Source organism: Panthera tigris, chromosome B2, assembly GCF_018350195.1.
Source record: "Panthera tigris isolate Pti1 chromosome B2, P.tigris_Pti1_mat1.1, whole genome shotgun sequence".
NCBI lineage: Eukaryota > Metazoa > Chordata > Mammalia > Carnivora > Felidae > Panthera > Panthera tigris.
The window spans coordinates 71,626,526-71,643,581 of record NC_056664.1 but is presented as its reverse complement, the minus strand read 5'-3'; the positions used below and the strand labels follow the sequence as shown (position 1 = coordinate 71,643,581).

The 17,056-nt window shown below is 38.4% G+C and overlaps 1 protein-coding gene across 4 annotated transcripts in view; it reads right to left on the bottom strand.

Moving 5' to 3' along the window:
* Positions 1 to 17,056, bottom strand: part of BCKDHB (branched chain keto acid dehydrogenase E1 subunit beta) — a 219,254-nt gene that overhangs the window by 201,627 nt on the left and 571 nt on the right. For 3 of the 4 annotated variants that reach the window (XR_006217727.1, XM_042986714.1, XM_042986715.1), the window contains exon 1: positions 1,969 to 2,205. The exons of the other annotated variant lie outside the window; for it this stretch is intronic. Coding sequence is in view for 2 of the 3 variants with exons in the window: in XM_042986714.1 (XP_042842648.1) it covers positions 1,969 to 2,164 (196 nt within the window). In the remaining variant the exon portion in view is untranslated. Of the gene's footprint in view, positions 1 to 1,968; positions 2,206 to 17,056 lie in introns of those variants that run through there. 4 annotated transcript variants of the gene reach the window in all.

Below are 17,056 nucleotides of genomic sequence, written 5' to 3'. Positions count from 1 at the left end.
TATTAGTAACTCCTTACTTACAAAGAAACTGAGGCTTATAGAGGGTAAGTGAGTAGTCCAAAGGCATAGGTAGCAGGGCCAAAACCAATCCTAGGACAATCTGATTCTAGGGCCAAGATTTTAACCACTGGACTACAGTGTTTCTACTCCACGGAACACACTGTCTTCTAAAGAAGGTTATGAAAATTATGCAATAATACGGGAAAATACCTCTGACTAAAGAATGCAGATTGTATCTGTATTAAAACTACAATTACAAAAAGAGGTTAGAGTGGAAGAGAGCCAAAGCATAAGAGACTCTTAAAAACTGAGAACAAACTGAGGGTTGATGGGGGGTGGGTGATGGGTATTGAGGAGGGCACATTTTGGGATGAGCACTGGGTGTTGTATGGAAACCAATTTGACAATAAACTTCATATATTGAAGAAAAAAAAAACAACTACAATTACAGGAAAATTTAATTCTACTAAACTGAAAGGAAATACCTGGAAGGATACACACCAAAATGTTAGCAGTATTTACAAATAGTAGTGGGTGGTGAGATTACTTTTTCTTACTTTTTTCTATTATCCAAATTAATGTAACATGTGTTTATTATTTTTATAATAAGAACAAACATATAAACATGATTATCATTCTACCTGGACTTTAGTAATTTCACAGTTGTGGAAGGGGGGTGGGGGATGAAGAAGAACTGTATTCTATTCCTTAAGTATTGGGCTAAAGTTTCTTTGCTTTGAAGACAGAATTCAAGGTTCATCTTGTTGGTGAGAAAAACTTGCTACTCACCATGGTATCTACTGTTTCACAAAAGTGTGACACCTCTTAGTAAATTATTTCTACATGCATTATAGCCCATTGTTTAGAATGGAAGCTCTAGAATCTGAATAATTAAAATCCAAAGCAGAAGCTATCACTAACTTATCTGTGTAACCTTGGACAAACTATGTCAAGACCTCAGTTAACATTACTCACTTTTAAAAGTTGTGCTAAGCATCAAATGAAATAACAAATGTAAATTTTTCAGCATAGTACCTGCCTACAGTAAGCACTCAATATATGTTCACACTTATTATTCACAAGTACAGACACCCTTCCAAAAATATCACTCTAGCATGTGAGAAGTTATCAGACAAAGAAAAGGTAAATGTTCCCAATGTTCTGATAATAGACACTCGATCTTTCAGAGATCACATAAAACTTGCAGAAGAAATGGTAAAAGTCATGCAATTGTCATACTGTGAAGAGTTTGCTAGCGCCCTTGCTACCAATGAGAGTGTTAGTGGCCTCCTCTTCCGGTCACCTTCACCAATTACCTGCTCCTTGGCTAAATGGCAGCCTAGTCCAGCACAGGCTCATTGCTAGACTCAAATGGAAAACCTGGGTTCTTTCCCATGTCTAAGAACAACCTGTTTTAAGACCTTGGGAAAAATCAATTCAATTACTTAATCCTTCCGTTTCCTCTTCTCTGCCAAAGCAAAAAAAAAAAAAAAAAAAAGAAAGAAAGAAAAGAAAAGTAATAAAAGAAAATTTTAAAAAGAAGAAAAAAAATTTCTCTTTTAAATACCGCTACCTGTAGTTAATGGCCCAGCTCCGGACAAACAGACAACACCTAGGGCCACGGCTGAGAAAGCGAGGATGGAGAAATGAGAAAAGGAGGGGTTCCCTGGGCACCATCCCTCCACCCTCGACCTCTCCAGACCGCGGCATGCCCTCTCACCCAACTCGAGGGTTCTGAGGGGCTGCCTCTCGTGGGTTGCTCAGTCACAAAAATAGAGCGAGGTGGAAACTACAATCAAACCCTATAGTAGGGAGGCTCCAGAAAGCAGGGAAGGAATTACACCAAGATGCAAGGAGATCAGCCTGCCGGCCGCCGCCGACACGAGCAGGATGGCACTCCTGGCGAGGCGCCCACAGGCCTGGGAGTCTGGGTTGCACCAGGAGCAGACAGGGCAGCCCCTAGCTCACCATACTCCTGAGGCTCCGGGTCGGGCTGGAAAGTGAAGTGAGCCACCTGCCGCCTCTGTGCCGCATCTCCAGTGGCCGAGGCGGGCTGCAACAAGGCCCGCTGCAGCCCCGCGCCTCGCAGCCGAAGCAACCGTCCCTCTGTCCCAGCCGCACGCAGCCCCAACAGCCTCCCCGCAGTCGCCGCAAACGCCGCCATCCCCACTTGCAGCCCAGGGTTGCGAGCTACGCGGCCGCACACTGCCGGCAGGGAGGGCGGAGCACCGAGGCGACTTCTGCATTGGTTGAGTCTAAGGGGCGGACCCATGGACTAGACCAATCCGAGTTCGGAATTCGGGGGTGGGGAAGGTGACGAGAGGAGGCCACAGGCGTTTGCCTGTAGTGCGCATGCGGCAGAGGAAACGGGGTGGGGTCGAGCGGGCAGGTGAGCTCCAATGAAATTGTTCCTGAAGGTGGAGTTTTCTCAAAGTCGCTGCGTGGGCTCGGGACGCGGAGGCGTGTCTGTAATGTGACTCGCCAGTCCTAGATTTGTTCTTTTCTGATGTCATTTGCATTGTTACCTCCGGTAACTTTTTCATTTTAAGATTTATACTTTCTTTTAAAATGTAACCTTTTTTCTCCTCTCCTATTCTTTATCTGTATTATTTTATAAGTAAAAAATGTAAAGGGTTACTGATTGGCCTTGGTTATTGGTTTTGGGTTTCAGAAAACTGGGGGAATCACTGCTCAAAGCTTCCGCTCTTTTTTCATATCTTCCTTGAATGCTTAATAAGCATGTATACATTTTTGCTGGTTTTGTTTTTCAGGATTTAGAGGATAGTTGGAGAGATAAACTTAGATTTCAGCCTATAAATCCACTTAGTAGGAATTCAGATGCATTTTTGCCCAGGTGCAGGGAAAATGGACCTGACCGGCTTACTCTAGCTTAAAAACTTGGAGAATTCGAATGGTTAATTTGCATTTCTAACAATCAACTTCGCAAACTTTTTTTAAAAATCCATACGTTTAAAAGTATACCTTCCCTGCTCATGAATGTAAAAATCACAGTAGAATGAGACAAAAGTGAAAGTGTTTCCATCAGATGAAGATGGGAGGGGGGGAAGGACCAGCCCAAACAGAATTTGGAGAAGACTGGGAGAAAATGAAGAGGAAGAAAAAGGGGAAAAGAATGTTCCTCTTCCGTCATTCTTGGCCTCCCAAACTATGTTTGGTTTTACATGGGGGGCAAGAGAGCAAAGAGAAGAAATGGGGTGAGGAGAAAGGGCAGGAGATGAACCAACTGCCTGTTTTCTGATTGGAACTGAGAGACAGAAATTAAAAACTGCTAGAGGGAACCGGAATTATATCCATTATTCCTAACTCCTACACCAAGCTCAAAAATGCAACCTTCAGGGGATTTTTATTCTTGGATTCTGTTACCATTTACTTCCGTTTGATGGTGTGGGTGCTGTATTGTTTTTCATTTTTATGTGTGTGATATTTTTTATTATTTTTTAACGGAGGAGAAGCAGAAATTAAATTACATTGCCATAGCTACATTTTCATTTAAAAAAGAAGAGAACAAAGAGCAAAGATAAAAATGAATCAAACTTTATTTTCTGTCTGCTAATAGTCTGGGGAGCTGGGGTACTGAGATGATTTCAGCCTGGGAGAAACAGAAAAATAATAAAAGGACTAGTGAGAATGTATTGAGACTTTGCTATGTGCCGGCCAAAGATGAGCTGCCATTGAGACAAATACATTCAATATATAATCTTGCCTGTAAGGATGTCCTAGTTGGTAGGGAAAGGGGACAAATTACATGACAACTACAATCTGATAGGGGGTCTAGAACAGTGTGAACAAAGTGAAACATTCAAAGAGCAATAACCTCTGTTTTTAGAAATCAAGAATGCTTCTAGAGGTAATGCTCAGCTTTTAGCTTAGCTAAAAGATGAGTAGAAATTACCAAACTAGGGAGGAAAAGGTATTCTAGACAAAGAAAAAAAAAATGCAAAAACTAACAGGGCCAGAAGGAACAGAGTGGATTCAATAAAGAGAAAACAGTTTGGTAGCTGCTAGACTTGGGGTATAAAGATTAACAGCAGTAGGAAAAATAAATTGGAGGGATGTTTTCAAGGTCTTCATATGCTGGTCTAAGAAGGATGGACATAACAACTACATATAGTCAGGAACAACAAAGAGAACACCCAAAAGATTTGTCCGCCAAGCAAAAAATAATTTTCTTAAATTTTATCTATCCCCACCACACCCTCTGCCTGGTAACCATGGAAATATCTTTGTTCCTATAGTGGGACCCACCCTGGCCAGGTTTCATTGATATTAAGTTGGAAAACTGTCATTTTCTGGGAATTTTGGAAGGTTATTTTGGAAAGACAAGGTATCTTTAAATACCACTAGGAGATGCAAAAATTTAAAGTTTTCAGAAATCTGGTGGACCAGAAAAGGTGAAAAATATGACTACATGTGAGTTCCTGATGCTTTTTGTTCCTGAGGCCTATGTACTTTCAGGTCCTGGGTTTCCATGAGACTATGAGATGCCATGATACCCTTAAAATAGATTCTGCTCTATAATATTTACTTCTAATTATGTTTCTGGAACCTTAACTTCCCTGAACACCTACAGAACCCATGACTCCGGAGGGAACACAAGGAGAAGTTGCTCATCATTCTTCAGATGACTCTTGGCTTATTCTTTGTCACTGAGCTTCACTACCTATACAGGTCTGTACCTGTTTAAATTCAGCTTGCTTTTGGAAACCCTTCATGTGTAGCAACATAATATTTGTAGTATTATATCCTTATGTCCTGGGCCCTGTTCCCACTCAAACTTGACTAGAGGCATCAGGGACACAAGTAGCCAAGGGCTCAAATCCTTGCATTAGAATTTTAAAGTAGATTGTAATGTTGATGGCAGAAACAATAATTTGAGAGAAGAGTTTGAGTTTTAAAGACTGGTTTCTGAGTGTTAAACTTAGAGAACCTGAATGACTTAGGGCACAAAATTCATGATCTAAACAAAATATTATAAAAAGCATGCTAATTTAAGAGCCAGTTTTTCCCACCTTCCATGGAGGCAGACCCATAGAACACAAAAGAACTGTAGGTGTATTTCTTTGTAGATAGACCTAGGAGTACCACAGAGTCCCCAAACTCCCCACCATGGGATGGCATTTGGAACAGCAGAATGCTTTTCTTATATGGCCAAGAGAGATGCAGGTGTGGCATCAATGTCCAGAGAACTTAAGAAGGCCCAGAAGTCAGAATGATAAGGCATTTGTATCCAGAATATGATTTTTCAAAATTCTTAAGCTTAATAATAAAAAGATAAGTTACCTAATTAAAAAATAAACAAATAACTCATCCATTGGTAGTGGGAATGCAAAATGGCACAGTCACTTTGGAAGACAGGTTGAAGGTTTCTTATGAAACTAAGCATACTGTAGCCATACAATCCAGCAATCATGCTTCTTGGTATTTACCCAAAGGAGATGAAAATGTATACCTATACAAAAAACTGCCCACAAGTATTTATTGCAGCTTTATTCATGATTGCCAAAATTTGAAAGGAACCAAGATCTCTGTCATTACATGGATAAACAATCGGGTTGGATAAATAAACTGTGGTATATCCAGACAATGTAATCGATTTGGCACTAAAAAGAAATGAGCTGTTGAGTCATGAAAAGACATAAAGGAACCTTAAATGCATAGTCCTAAGTGAAAGAAGCCAGTCACATAGTATACAATTCCATTTATATGAAATGTCCAGCATAGCCAAATCAGTGGAAACAGAAAGTAGATTAGTGGTTTCCAGGGGCTAGGGAAAGGGAGTAGGGTGAGGAGTGGTTGCTATTAGGTATGGAGTTTCTTTTTGAGGTAATGAAAATATTCTAAAATTATATAATGGTGATGGTCACACAACTTTGTGAATGTACTAAAAACCAGTGAAATGTACACTAAAATAGTGAATTTAGTAACAATTATATCTCAGCAAAGCTATTGTTTCAAAATCAAGTTGTAGGAAAATAATGTTAGTTATATTTGTACAGCTAAGTAGCTTAGGAGATTCATTCCCCTGCAGCATGTATTTGACAACATGTATGTGAGTTCATAGACTGTTTGAAATTGGTTTCAATTCAGGGCTGGAAATACTTAGATGGAAGAGCTTTAGCATTTGCTTGCTTTACTGATTATTACCATGTGGAATAATGCTGTCGGTATCATTCTGAAAAGAAAATTCAAAATATAGTCAAAGCCAACGTGTTTGTTTCCTAGGGCTGCTGTAACAAAGTACCACAAACTGGGTATAGAAAGTCATTGTCCCACAGTTCTGGAGCTAGAAGTACAAGATGAAGGGGTTGGCAGACTCATACTCCCTCTGAAAGCTGTAGGGCAATCCTTCCTTGTCTCTTCCTAGCTTCTGGTGTTTTACCGACAGTCTCTGGTGTTCCTTGACTTGCATAACTCAATCTCGTCTTCGTCCTCACAAGATGTTCTCACTCACTGTTCTTCCTTTCTTGTCTCTGGTATCTTCACAGGGCCATCTTGTAAGGACACATCCAGTTCTATTGGATCATGAGCCCACCCTACTCCAGCATGATCTCATCTTAACTAATTATGTCTCCAACACCTCAATTTCCAAATAAGGTCGTGTTCTGAGGTACTAGGTACTGGAGGTTAGGTTCAACATATCTTTTGGGGGAATGGGTACAGTTCATCCATAACAGCCAGAGATTTTGTGGTAGAAACGAAGCTGAATAGATGCTTTTGATGAACTTTCTGGAGATGCCTGCATTATTAAAGAGTTTTTGTACATTGTTTAATATATTTCTTCCAATACAGAATTCTGTGATTTGGAGTAGAGTTAAAGAAACTAGAGATATTTGGTCTACATAAGATGTTTTTTCTACATGAGACTTTTAAAGTGATATATTAATTCTCCTTAAATGTTTGGTGGCTCCCTTGTAGAAAAAGGACTAAATTTGTTGTTTGGTCCCAGAGAGAAGAACAAGAAACAGAAGAAATAAATTCCATCTCTGTATAAAGAACTTCTTGTTAAGTAGATTGTCTTTGGGTGTAATGAATTCTCTATCATTAGAGATAGGCAGGCACAGGCTGGATGAACACTATGGGAGGAGCCTCTTCAGAGGCCTTCTGCTTCATTTAGGTGTTGTTTACGCTCTTTCTAATTTTAAGAATCTGATTCTACTATTCACTAGTGTGCATTGAAAGCCTTGCATGTGCCAGGTACTGTGTTTTAATGAACATTATTTTAAGCCAACCAATGGATCTAAGCTTACTATACCATCCAGCATATGAATTATCCCTTTTTCTGCTCTTCTCAAGCATCCAGACAACTTCTCTCTGACTTCTCATCTCCGGCAGGGGCTTGAGATACACTTCGGATCAATCTTTCAGGAACCTGAATTATCTACCTGGATAGAAATCTTGTGAGTAGACACCAGAGAAAGGACATCTTTCAAAGTGACGTTATCTGGCATTTGTGCTTAGCCTGGTGGAAGGATTTAGATACAAATGATGACTCAGAAAACTCCTCCAAATATTGATATCTGCATGCATATGTAAGAGGCAGAGCCATTTATCCATAAACAGAAATACGTGCCACCTTGATTTTGTAATGTTTATTCATTTATTTTTTTTGGGGGGGGGAGATAAAGGGCAAGCAGGGGAGGGGCAGAGAGGGAGACAGAGAATCCCAAACAGACTCAACCCTGTCAGTACAGAGCCCAATGCAGGGCTCAAACTCACGAACTGTGAGATCATGAGCTGAGCTGAAATCAAGAGTTGGACACTTAACCAACTGAACCACCCAGGCACCCCTTGATTTTTTTTAACTCCCCGCATAATTTGTATTGCCATAATTTGTATACCTGCCAGTATTGCCAGGTTTCTAAAAGCCTGCCTGAAGTTATGGCTTACATAATCATGAGTACTGGGACCAAAAGAAATTTTTGACACCCACACTTAACGTTGCCTCAATTTTTGTTGTTGATGTAACTTTTACCCATTTATCTCTACTCCAGGCCTAATGAATAAGAATTTCTCAGTATGAGGTTCAGGTCATGATTTCGCAGTTCATGGGATGGAGCTCTCGGTTGGCCTCTGTGCTTGGGTTTCTCTCTCCCTGTCTCTCTGCCCCTCCCCCACTTGTGCGCGCGCACTCTCTCTCTCTCTCTCTCTAAATACATACATACATACATACTTTAAAAAATTATGTGTGGGGTGCCTGGGTGGCTCAGTCGGTTAAGCGTCCGACTTCAGCTCAGGTCACGATCTCGCGGTCCGTGAGTTCGAGCCCCGCGTCGGGCTCTGGGCTGATGGCTCAGAGCCTGGAGCCTGCTTCCGATTCTGTGTCTCCCTCTCTCTCTGACCCTCCCCCGTTCATGCTCTGTCTCTCTCTGTCTCAAAAATAAATAAACTTTAAAAAAAAATTTTTTAAAAATTAAAAATAAAAAAAAATTATGTGTTTGTTTTAATAGCACACGACTTCTAAGCACAAGCCAACTACTTTACATGGTGTTTAGCTACTCTAACCTATTCTAACTGTTCAGGGAGATTCTTAGTTATATATGTGGTGAAAGACCATACATTTGTCCCCAACATGATGCATAACTGTGACCATAGGTTACTATCATAGATTTACATGATCTTCAACCATAATTTTTGCTAGTCACAATTTTTGCCTAAGACATATTAGATTTTGGGATATAAACACCCAGTAATGATGCAGCTCTCCTCTGTTTAGGCAATATGAAAATCTCTACATGCATATTTCAATCCTTTAAACAACTTGATGAACAAGGTCTTACAATCCTCATCTTACAGATGAGAAAACAAGCCCAGTGGGACTAATTGGCTAACCCCAGTTAAAACAACATAAAGCATTCTAATCTCTGTTTTTGAGATTTCAAGACCTGTACCCTTATGTTGTGTTTCTCAAATGTATTTTGCAGAATAATCTCTGAGCAATTTGTTCACATTTCAGATTTCCTGAACCCCACACTGAGAAATTCTTACTCATTAGGCCTGGAGTAGAGCATCTGCATTCTTAATAAGCTTTCCCTACCTGGTATCTTTGATAAGGTTGGTCCACATATCGTATAGACAAACCCTATAAATCCCATACAGCCTTGCTATACACTATGTTCCCTGTCTAGAGAAGAACAGCCACCATCTTACCCCCAGTTAGGGTTATTTAGTTACAAACTACTGGAATTACCTGTGGCTAATTTACGCAGAACTATAATTACTTTATAAGATATGGGATGGCTCACGAAAATTGAGGAAACAAACAGCTCAGAAAGAGCTGACACCAGTGCAGACCCAGAGATCCAGGTAACAGAAAGTAATTTAGAGACTTACAAAGATATTAAAACCTCTAGCTTGAATTGACTCACCTGTCTTTGATTCTGTTCAAGATTTAGTTCCTCGGGGAGAGCATCTGGTTAGCCCAGATTAGTTCATTGCTACCCCATGACTAAAGAAGAGAGGGTATTTTGTTGACCAATACTATATACAAAGTAAAAAAGATTACCCAAACATAACTCAAGGAGCTGCTACCAAGCAAATGGGGAATTGGTACTTAGAAGCCAAAAGAACACCTAATGACCATATAGTCATCCTGCCTGGGAAGTGCCTGTGTGGTCCCTCCAGTGAAGAAAATTTCACCAGAAAAGTCCTCCTTCTGGATTCCTCACTATGAAACATAGTTCATTACTGGAACGTTATCACTAAAAGAGCACTTTAAAATGCTTCTGAATTTCTGCAGAAAAATTTTGCCTTCATAAATCTGAATCCCTGTACACATTTTCCTAAAAAAGAAAGAGAGTAAAAGGGAAAGCAAGGGAAATTAAACACACAAAACTTAATCTACAGAATAGTTAGAACATAAGAACACACAGAAGTCTACAAAGTCCAAATTCATGTGTGAGTGAGAAATTTAAAAACTTGTCATTGGCTCACACAGGTGGGAGAAGTTTAGGAAAAGCTTTGTTTAGAGCAAGAAAATAATGTGAATAATCCGGTATCTATTGAATAAATTAAATTCATACTTTAAAACATTCCAACAGAGAAAACTCCAGGCTCAAATGGCTTCACTGGGGAACTCAGTCAAACATTTAAGGAAGAAATATTACCAATTCCATTTAAAAAGTCCAAGATATAGAACATAAGGTAACACTTTCCTACTCATTCTATGATGACAGCATTACCCTAATATTAAAATCAGAGAAAGACACTATAAAGAAAGAAAACTAAAACCAAATATTCTTTGTGGACATAGACCCAAAAATCCTCAACAAAATCCTGTCAAGTATAATAAAGCAATATATACAAAAAGACAATACATCATGACCAAATGGAGTCAAACATGGGAATGCAAGGTTGGTTTAACATTTAAAAATCAATCAGTACAAAATCAGGAGACTATAGATGCTGGAGAGGATGTGGAGAAACGGGAACCCTCTTGCACTGTTGGTGGGAATGCAAATTGGTGCAGCCGCTCTGGAAAGCAGTGTGGAGGTTCCTCAGAAAATTAAAAATAGACCTACCCTATGACCCAGCAATAGCACTGCTAGGAATTTATCCAAGGGATACAGGAGTACTGATGCATAGGGGCACTTGTACCCCAATGTTTATAGCAGCACTCTCAACAATAGCCAAATTATGGAAAGAGCCTAAATGTCCATCAACTGATGAATGGATAAAGAAATTGTGGTTTATATACACAATGTAATACTACTTGGCAATGAGAAAGAATGAAATATGGCCTTTTGTAGCAACGTGGATGGAACTGGAGAGCGTGATGCTAAGTGAAATAAGCCATACAGAGAAAGACAGATACCATATGGTTTCACTCTTATGTGGATCCTGAGAAACTTAACAGAAACCCATGGGGGAGGGGAAGGAAAAAAAAAAAAAAAAGGTTAGAGTGGGAGAGAGCCAAAGCATAAGAGACTGTTAAAAACTGAGAATAAACTGAGGGTTGATGGGGGGTGGGAGGGAGGGGAGGGTGGGTGATGGGTATTGAGGAGGGCACCTTTTGGGATGAGCACTGGGTGTTGTATGGAAACCAATTTGACAATAAATTTTATATATTAAAAAAAATAATAAAAATAAAAATCAATCAGCACAATTGACTACACCAAGAGACTAAAAAAAAAAAAAAAAGTGTTCATTTCAATAGAAGCAGAAAAAGCATAGACAATCAAAAGGCTGGGATTGATTGTCAAACTAGATAAAAAACAAAAACCCAACTAAGTGCTATCCATATAATGACACACTTTACATTCATACACATGAAAATAAAAGGAAAGAAGAGATATATCATGCAAACAACAACCACAAGAAAGGCAGAGCAGCTGTACTAATATCAGATAAAATAAATTTTAAAACAAAATTACTAAGGATAAATAGGGACACTTCATAATGATAAAAGCATCAATCCATCAGGAAGATAAAACAATTATATATGCAATATAGACACAGAACACCAAAACACACAAAGCAAAAGTTAATGTAAATGAAGGGGAGAAATAGACAATTCAACAATAACAACGACTTCATACTCTGCTTTCAGTAATGGAAAGAACAACTAGGCAGAAAATTAGAAAAGAAATAGATGACTGAGCATGTGACTCTTAATCTTGGGGTTGTGAATTCAAATCCCATGTTGGGGGTAGAGATTACTTATAAAAAGAGAGAGAGAGAAAAGAATCAAATTACTAGAATCAGAAATGAAATAAAGGAAACGATGTCAAGTAAAAGAAATGCCAAGGATTTAAAAATGGTTAATAGTTGTATGAATATAAAAGTTACCTTTCTGGGGCACCTGGGTGGGTCAGTCAGTTAAGCCTCTGATTCTTGGTTTCAGCTCAGGTCACAGTTTTGTGGGTTCGAGCCCCACATCAGGCTCTGCACTGGCAGTGTGGAGCCTGCCTGCAGTTCTCTCTCTCTCTCTCTCTCTGTCTCTGTCTCTCTCTCCCCTCCTCCTCCTCCTCCTCTTCCTCCTCCTCCTCCCCAACTTGTGCTGTCTCTTTCTCCCTCAAAATAAAAATAAAACTTAAAAAATAGTTATCCTTTCCATTTCTTAACTCCATCAAAATGCAAATGTTTGTTTAAAGTAAAAAATCATAACATTGTATTGTGAGGTTTATGATGTATTCAGGTATAAAATATGTGACAATAGCATAAAGAATGGGAGAATAAATGGAATTACACTGTTCAAATTTCTTACAGTGTGTATGAAATGATCTGATACTAAGTCTAAGTAGACACTGATACGTAAAGTCTTTAATCAATTTTGAGTTGATTTTTGTGTATGATGTAAAATAATGGTTCAGCTTCGTTCTTTTGCATTTGGCTGTCCAGTTTTCTCAATGTTATTTCTTAAACAGACTATCTCTTCCCTGGTGTATATTCATGGCTCCTTTGTTGTAAATTAATTGACCATAAATGCATGGTCATTTTTGAAATCTCTGCTTTGTTACATTGATCTATGTATATGTTTTATGCCAATACCATACTGTTTTGATTAACAGTAATATATAAAGAGTGAGTATTGCAATCCCTAGAGCAACCACTGAAAAAGCTTTCAAAGAAGTATAGCCAAGAAGTTAACAAAGGAATTAAAATGAAATAAATATTTAGTTAACCCCAAAGCAAGAAAACCTACTAAAAGATTATTGATATGGTTGTCATATTGAAATCATCATTATCATCTTGTAAAAGAAAAATGACTACATAAATAGAGTACAGCACACTCTATAGACTATAGAATATATAGTATAGAATAAATTAGTTATTATATGCTACTAATGCAGTGAAAGAAGAAATAGGTTTAAATACCAATCCTTCTATCTCTGGCTGTATGGCCTTGGGTATATCAATCTCTCTGAGTCTCACAGGGAGAACATCAAAACTGACCTAGAGGGATGCCATGTTGATAAAATCACAGAACACATACAAGAGGCTGATACATAGCAGTCGTTCAATAAATATTTGTTGAATCAATTAGCTAATTAACATATAAAAAAGGTTTAACACAGGGCCTGGCCCAGAAAAATATCCAATAAATATTAGCTATGATTATTTTCATTAACAACTCACAATTATGGGTTGTAGTAACTTGGTCAAGGCACCAGGTGGCATGAGATAATAAAAATTATTGCCACTTGATAATGCTCTTCAGAATACAATTGTATAATGATTTGCATATTACATATGTTCATAAAAGGTTGAGATTCAAATTTGCTAAGTCAACATATAAATTTCAAAATGCTTGTATTAATTCATCTTCTAGTAGCAATTTCATGTCAGTATTTCAGTGTATCTGCCTTTGCTTCCATCAGGCTTTGCTTCTGCCTTGGTTCTGTCAGCTCAAGCCCCAAATATTACACACATTATTTTATTTTATCCTCAACTCACCTAGGAGTTAGGTATTAACTCTATAGATGAGAAAACTGAAGCTTAGGGAAAAAATGGGATTCAAACCAAGCCTTGACAGAAATGTCTTTAAAAATTAGGTTACATCAAGGCGCACCCAGGTGGCTCAGTCAGTTAAGCAACCGACTTCAGCTCAGGTCATGATCTCGTAATTTGTGAATTTGAGTCCCGCATAGGGCTCTGTGCCGGCAGCTCGGAGCCTGGAGCCTGGAGCCTGCTTCGGATTCTGTGTCTCCCTCTCCTCCTCGTGCTCTGTCTCTCTCTCTCAAAAACAAATAAACGTTAAAAAAATTTAAACAAATTGTTACATCGACTCTCATCATCCTTAATTCCTCTAAAGAAGAATGAATAAAGACATAATTAAAGTAACTCTTTTCCAGGAAAATAAAAGAAGCAATCTCCATGTTTATTATGCTTTATAAGCTTGCATGTGGATGCACAACATTGAATTTAACATAGTATAAAGAATTTTTAAGTGAAAGCTTATTAATAATGCAAAGTATTTATATAATATTCCTATCCAAGAGTGTTAAGTGTAAGTGCTTTACATGTATTTTCCCTGACCTTCATGGAAATTCTGTTAGTTAATGACAATTCTTATCATTCTCCAATGAATACACTCAGAGGCTCAGAGAGTTAATTCACTTCCATATGGATATACATCTACAAGTGAGATACTTTGGATTCAAACCCAGGTAAGCTTGAACCCAATGCCTGACCTTTTCCCATGCTGTCCATGATGATTGTCAGGTGCAGTTCAAACTACCTACAGCAGAATGAAATTGGCAAAGATACAAGCCAGACAGATCAATGGACAGAAAGGTAAGTTTGGAAAAGTACCAAGTATATATAAGAGATGATATATGATACAGGTGTTATTTCATATGAGAGAAAAAATGGGTTTTCCAACAAATAATATTTTCAGCAAATTAATTAAACAATATTTTGACATGAAAATTTAAACATGTCCTACCTCATGCCATATCAAAATTCCAATTGGGTTAAGGTTTGTGATGTAAAAAAACAAACTATAAATATTTGCCTACATTTTATATACATATATATGTGTATATATATATATATATATATATACACACACACACACATATATATATAACATATATTTGTGTTTTCTGTATTGACTTCTATTTTCTAGATACATATTTACATAACACTTGGAAAGCATAAAGAAATTAGTGAGAGATTCAATTACAAACACATAAAACTTCCACAGGGGGTGGAAAAAATCTCTTAAATATACAGCTCTGGGCCTATATCCACCTCCCTGCTACGCATGCTGCTGGCTGTTTATAGTTGACTATTTTCCCATTACCATTGTATCCTTATCTAGAAAGAGAAAGATCTCTGAATTAATAGTATTCAACACTTTACTCAGCTGTAACTGTGACCTCAAGTATGCCAAACTTTCTACAACTCAGTTCTTTTTCTTATAAAAAGAAAGTGTTGACCCGGAAAACTTCCGAGGTCTTTTCCATCCCAAAGTTATGATTCCCTTTGTACAGCCTCTATTCTTTCTGTTGCAGCTTGAGGAGGGTAATAAATAACCACCCTTTCTTTTCCTGAGTTTAGAACCAACTAAAAAATAAAAACACACTAGAGACACAAATGGTGACCAGAAGAATAGCAATTTCATTTACAGTGCTGAGCCTGAAAATGTGGCTTGAAATCCATGGCCACATGAATATGCTAACACTCTCCCCTCCAACACAGAATTCTACTCACCCACCAGTTGCAAAGCTGAGCTTGACCACCACAGGCCCCCATCCCCCTACTGGATGGCAGAGAAGGAAAATAAGGGGAGAAAATGTGGGATTGAGCCACACAGCTTCATTTCCCCCTTGCAACCTCACTAGAGGTAGAAGTACGAATGTGGCTGACATCCTGGTCCATGAAGTCATAAAGGCATGGAGAAGTGTTCTCTGACTCCAATGGGAGGGCACTTCTCTCATTCAAGCTCCAATCATATCTCTCTCCATACCTCTTGAAAAACAGCCTAGTTCAGAGTCCTTTCGCCATCATTTAGAAAAAACTTATTAGCTAAATTGGTCTTCCCATCTCTGGCCTTCCTATCACCTTATCCATTCTGTACACCACTACTGGATTAATCTTCCAAAATCATCTCATAATCAAGAAATAGCTAAACAAAATCTGAACTTGGAATGAGGAAACAGAAATTTGAACCCTAGTTCTTTTACTAATTACCTATATGGCCCTACACAAGTCACCATACTTTTCTACATTTAGGGAATCCTCATCTATGGCATGGCACAGTTAAACTGCCCCTACCTATTCCATAATATCAGTTCAAGTGTCAAAAACTTTCAGGAAATTTTTGGGCGCCTGGCTGGCTCAGTCAGAAGAGCATGAGACGCTTGATGTCAGGGTCCTGAGTTGTGAGCCCCACAAAATTTTTTTTGAGATTATGTAAATAAATAAACGAGCAAACTTAAAAACGAACTTAAACTTACTTAAACACACTTAAACTTTAAAAAAAAAACACCTTTCAGTAAGTTTGCCTACAGTATAAACCTATTAGCATAGTATATATGACTCTATATAATCGACTGATGATTTCTAAACGTCATTCCCAGAACTTCCTACAGAGCCTGTCCTTTTTAGCAAAACAGATCTCTAAAACATTTAGTACTTTATTGGCAGGTACCCTCCTCCCACCACCATCCTTCCACTCCCAACACTGCTTCTCCAGAGGCTGTTCATTCTAGGAGATCCAGTAAAAACAATGTTCCTTTCCCAAGGCTTTTGGATCTTTGCTGCCAGAAGCGCTCTCATATTCAGATCATGGGTTGTCATATATCCACCCATGTCAGAGAAATGTTATCGCTCACTAAATGGCCATGCCCTACTCCCACTCTCCTTGCAGCTAGGTAAAGCCCTGTAACTAGTTATAGACAATGCACTAATTTTTCAAAGGGATACTTCCTATTTCTGGGCCAAATGACCCCTCCCCGCCCCCCCCCCCCCCCCCCAGTTTTCTCTTCCTCTGCTGTGGTAATCTGAAAACTAGGTGTTATATGTCCATTTCACAAGACCTTGTGACACAACAGACATGGAGGATAAACTGGGTGAAGCAAGTGAGACTTGTTACCCCAGCATAAATGAACCAGCCTGCCTACAACACCTGAAAGAAGGCCGAGGGCCACATGGCCAACTGCTGTTTCTTCAACTGTACACAAAGATAGCAATAGCACCATACTAGTGGAGGACCAGTATTTACTATAGCTATTTATAATTATTAATTATAATAATAAATAAGAATAATTATTTATAGTAGTACCATAGTTTATTATTATATGTGATCATATATGTTATACTGTATTACTTATTATATTACTATTTATCATTCTATTGTTTATAACAAATATCAATGTGTTTATTATATTTTTATATTGTTTATACTTAAGAAGCAGCTTTTCAGTTAGGGCTTAAAAGATATAATTAAATTTGTGTTCTAAACAATATAACAGAGACCCAGATAGAAGGCTCCAACCTTTTAGGGATTGCACACTTTCTGTTTGTTGGATTTCATGATATTTTTACCACTTCCTAAAAATATAAGTGACTTTAAAACAAGTGAAAAATAGGG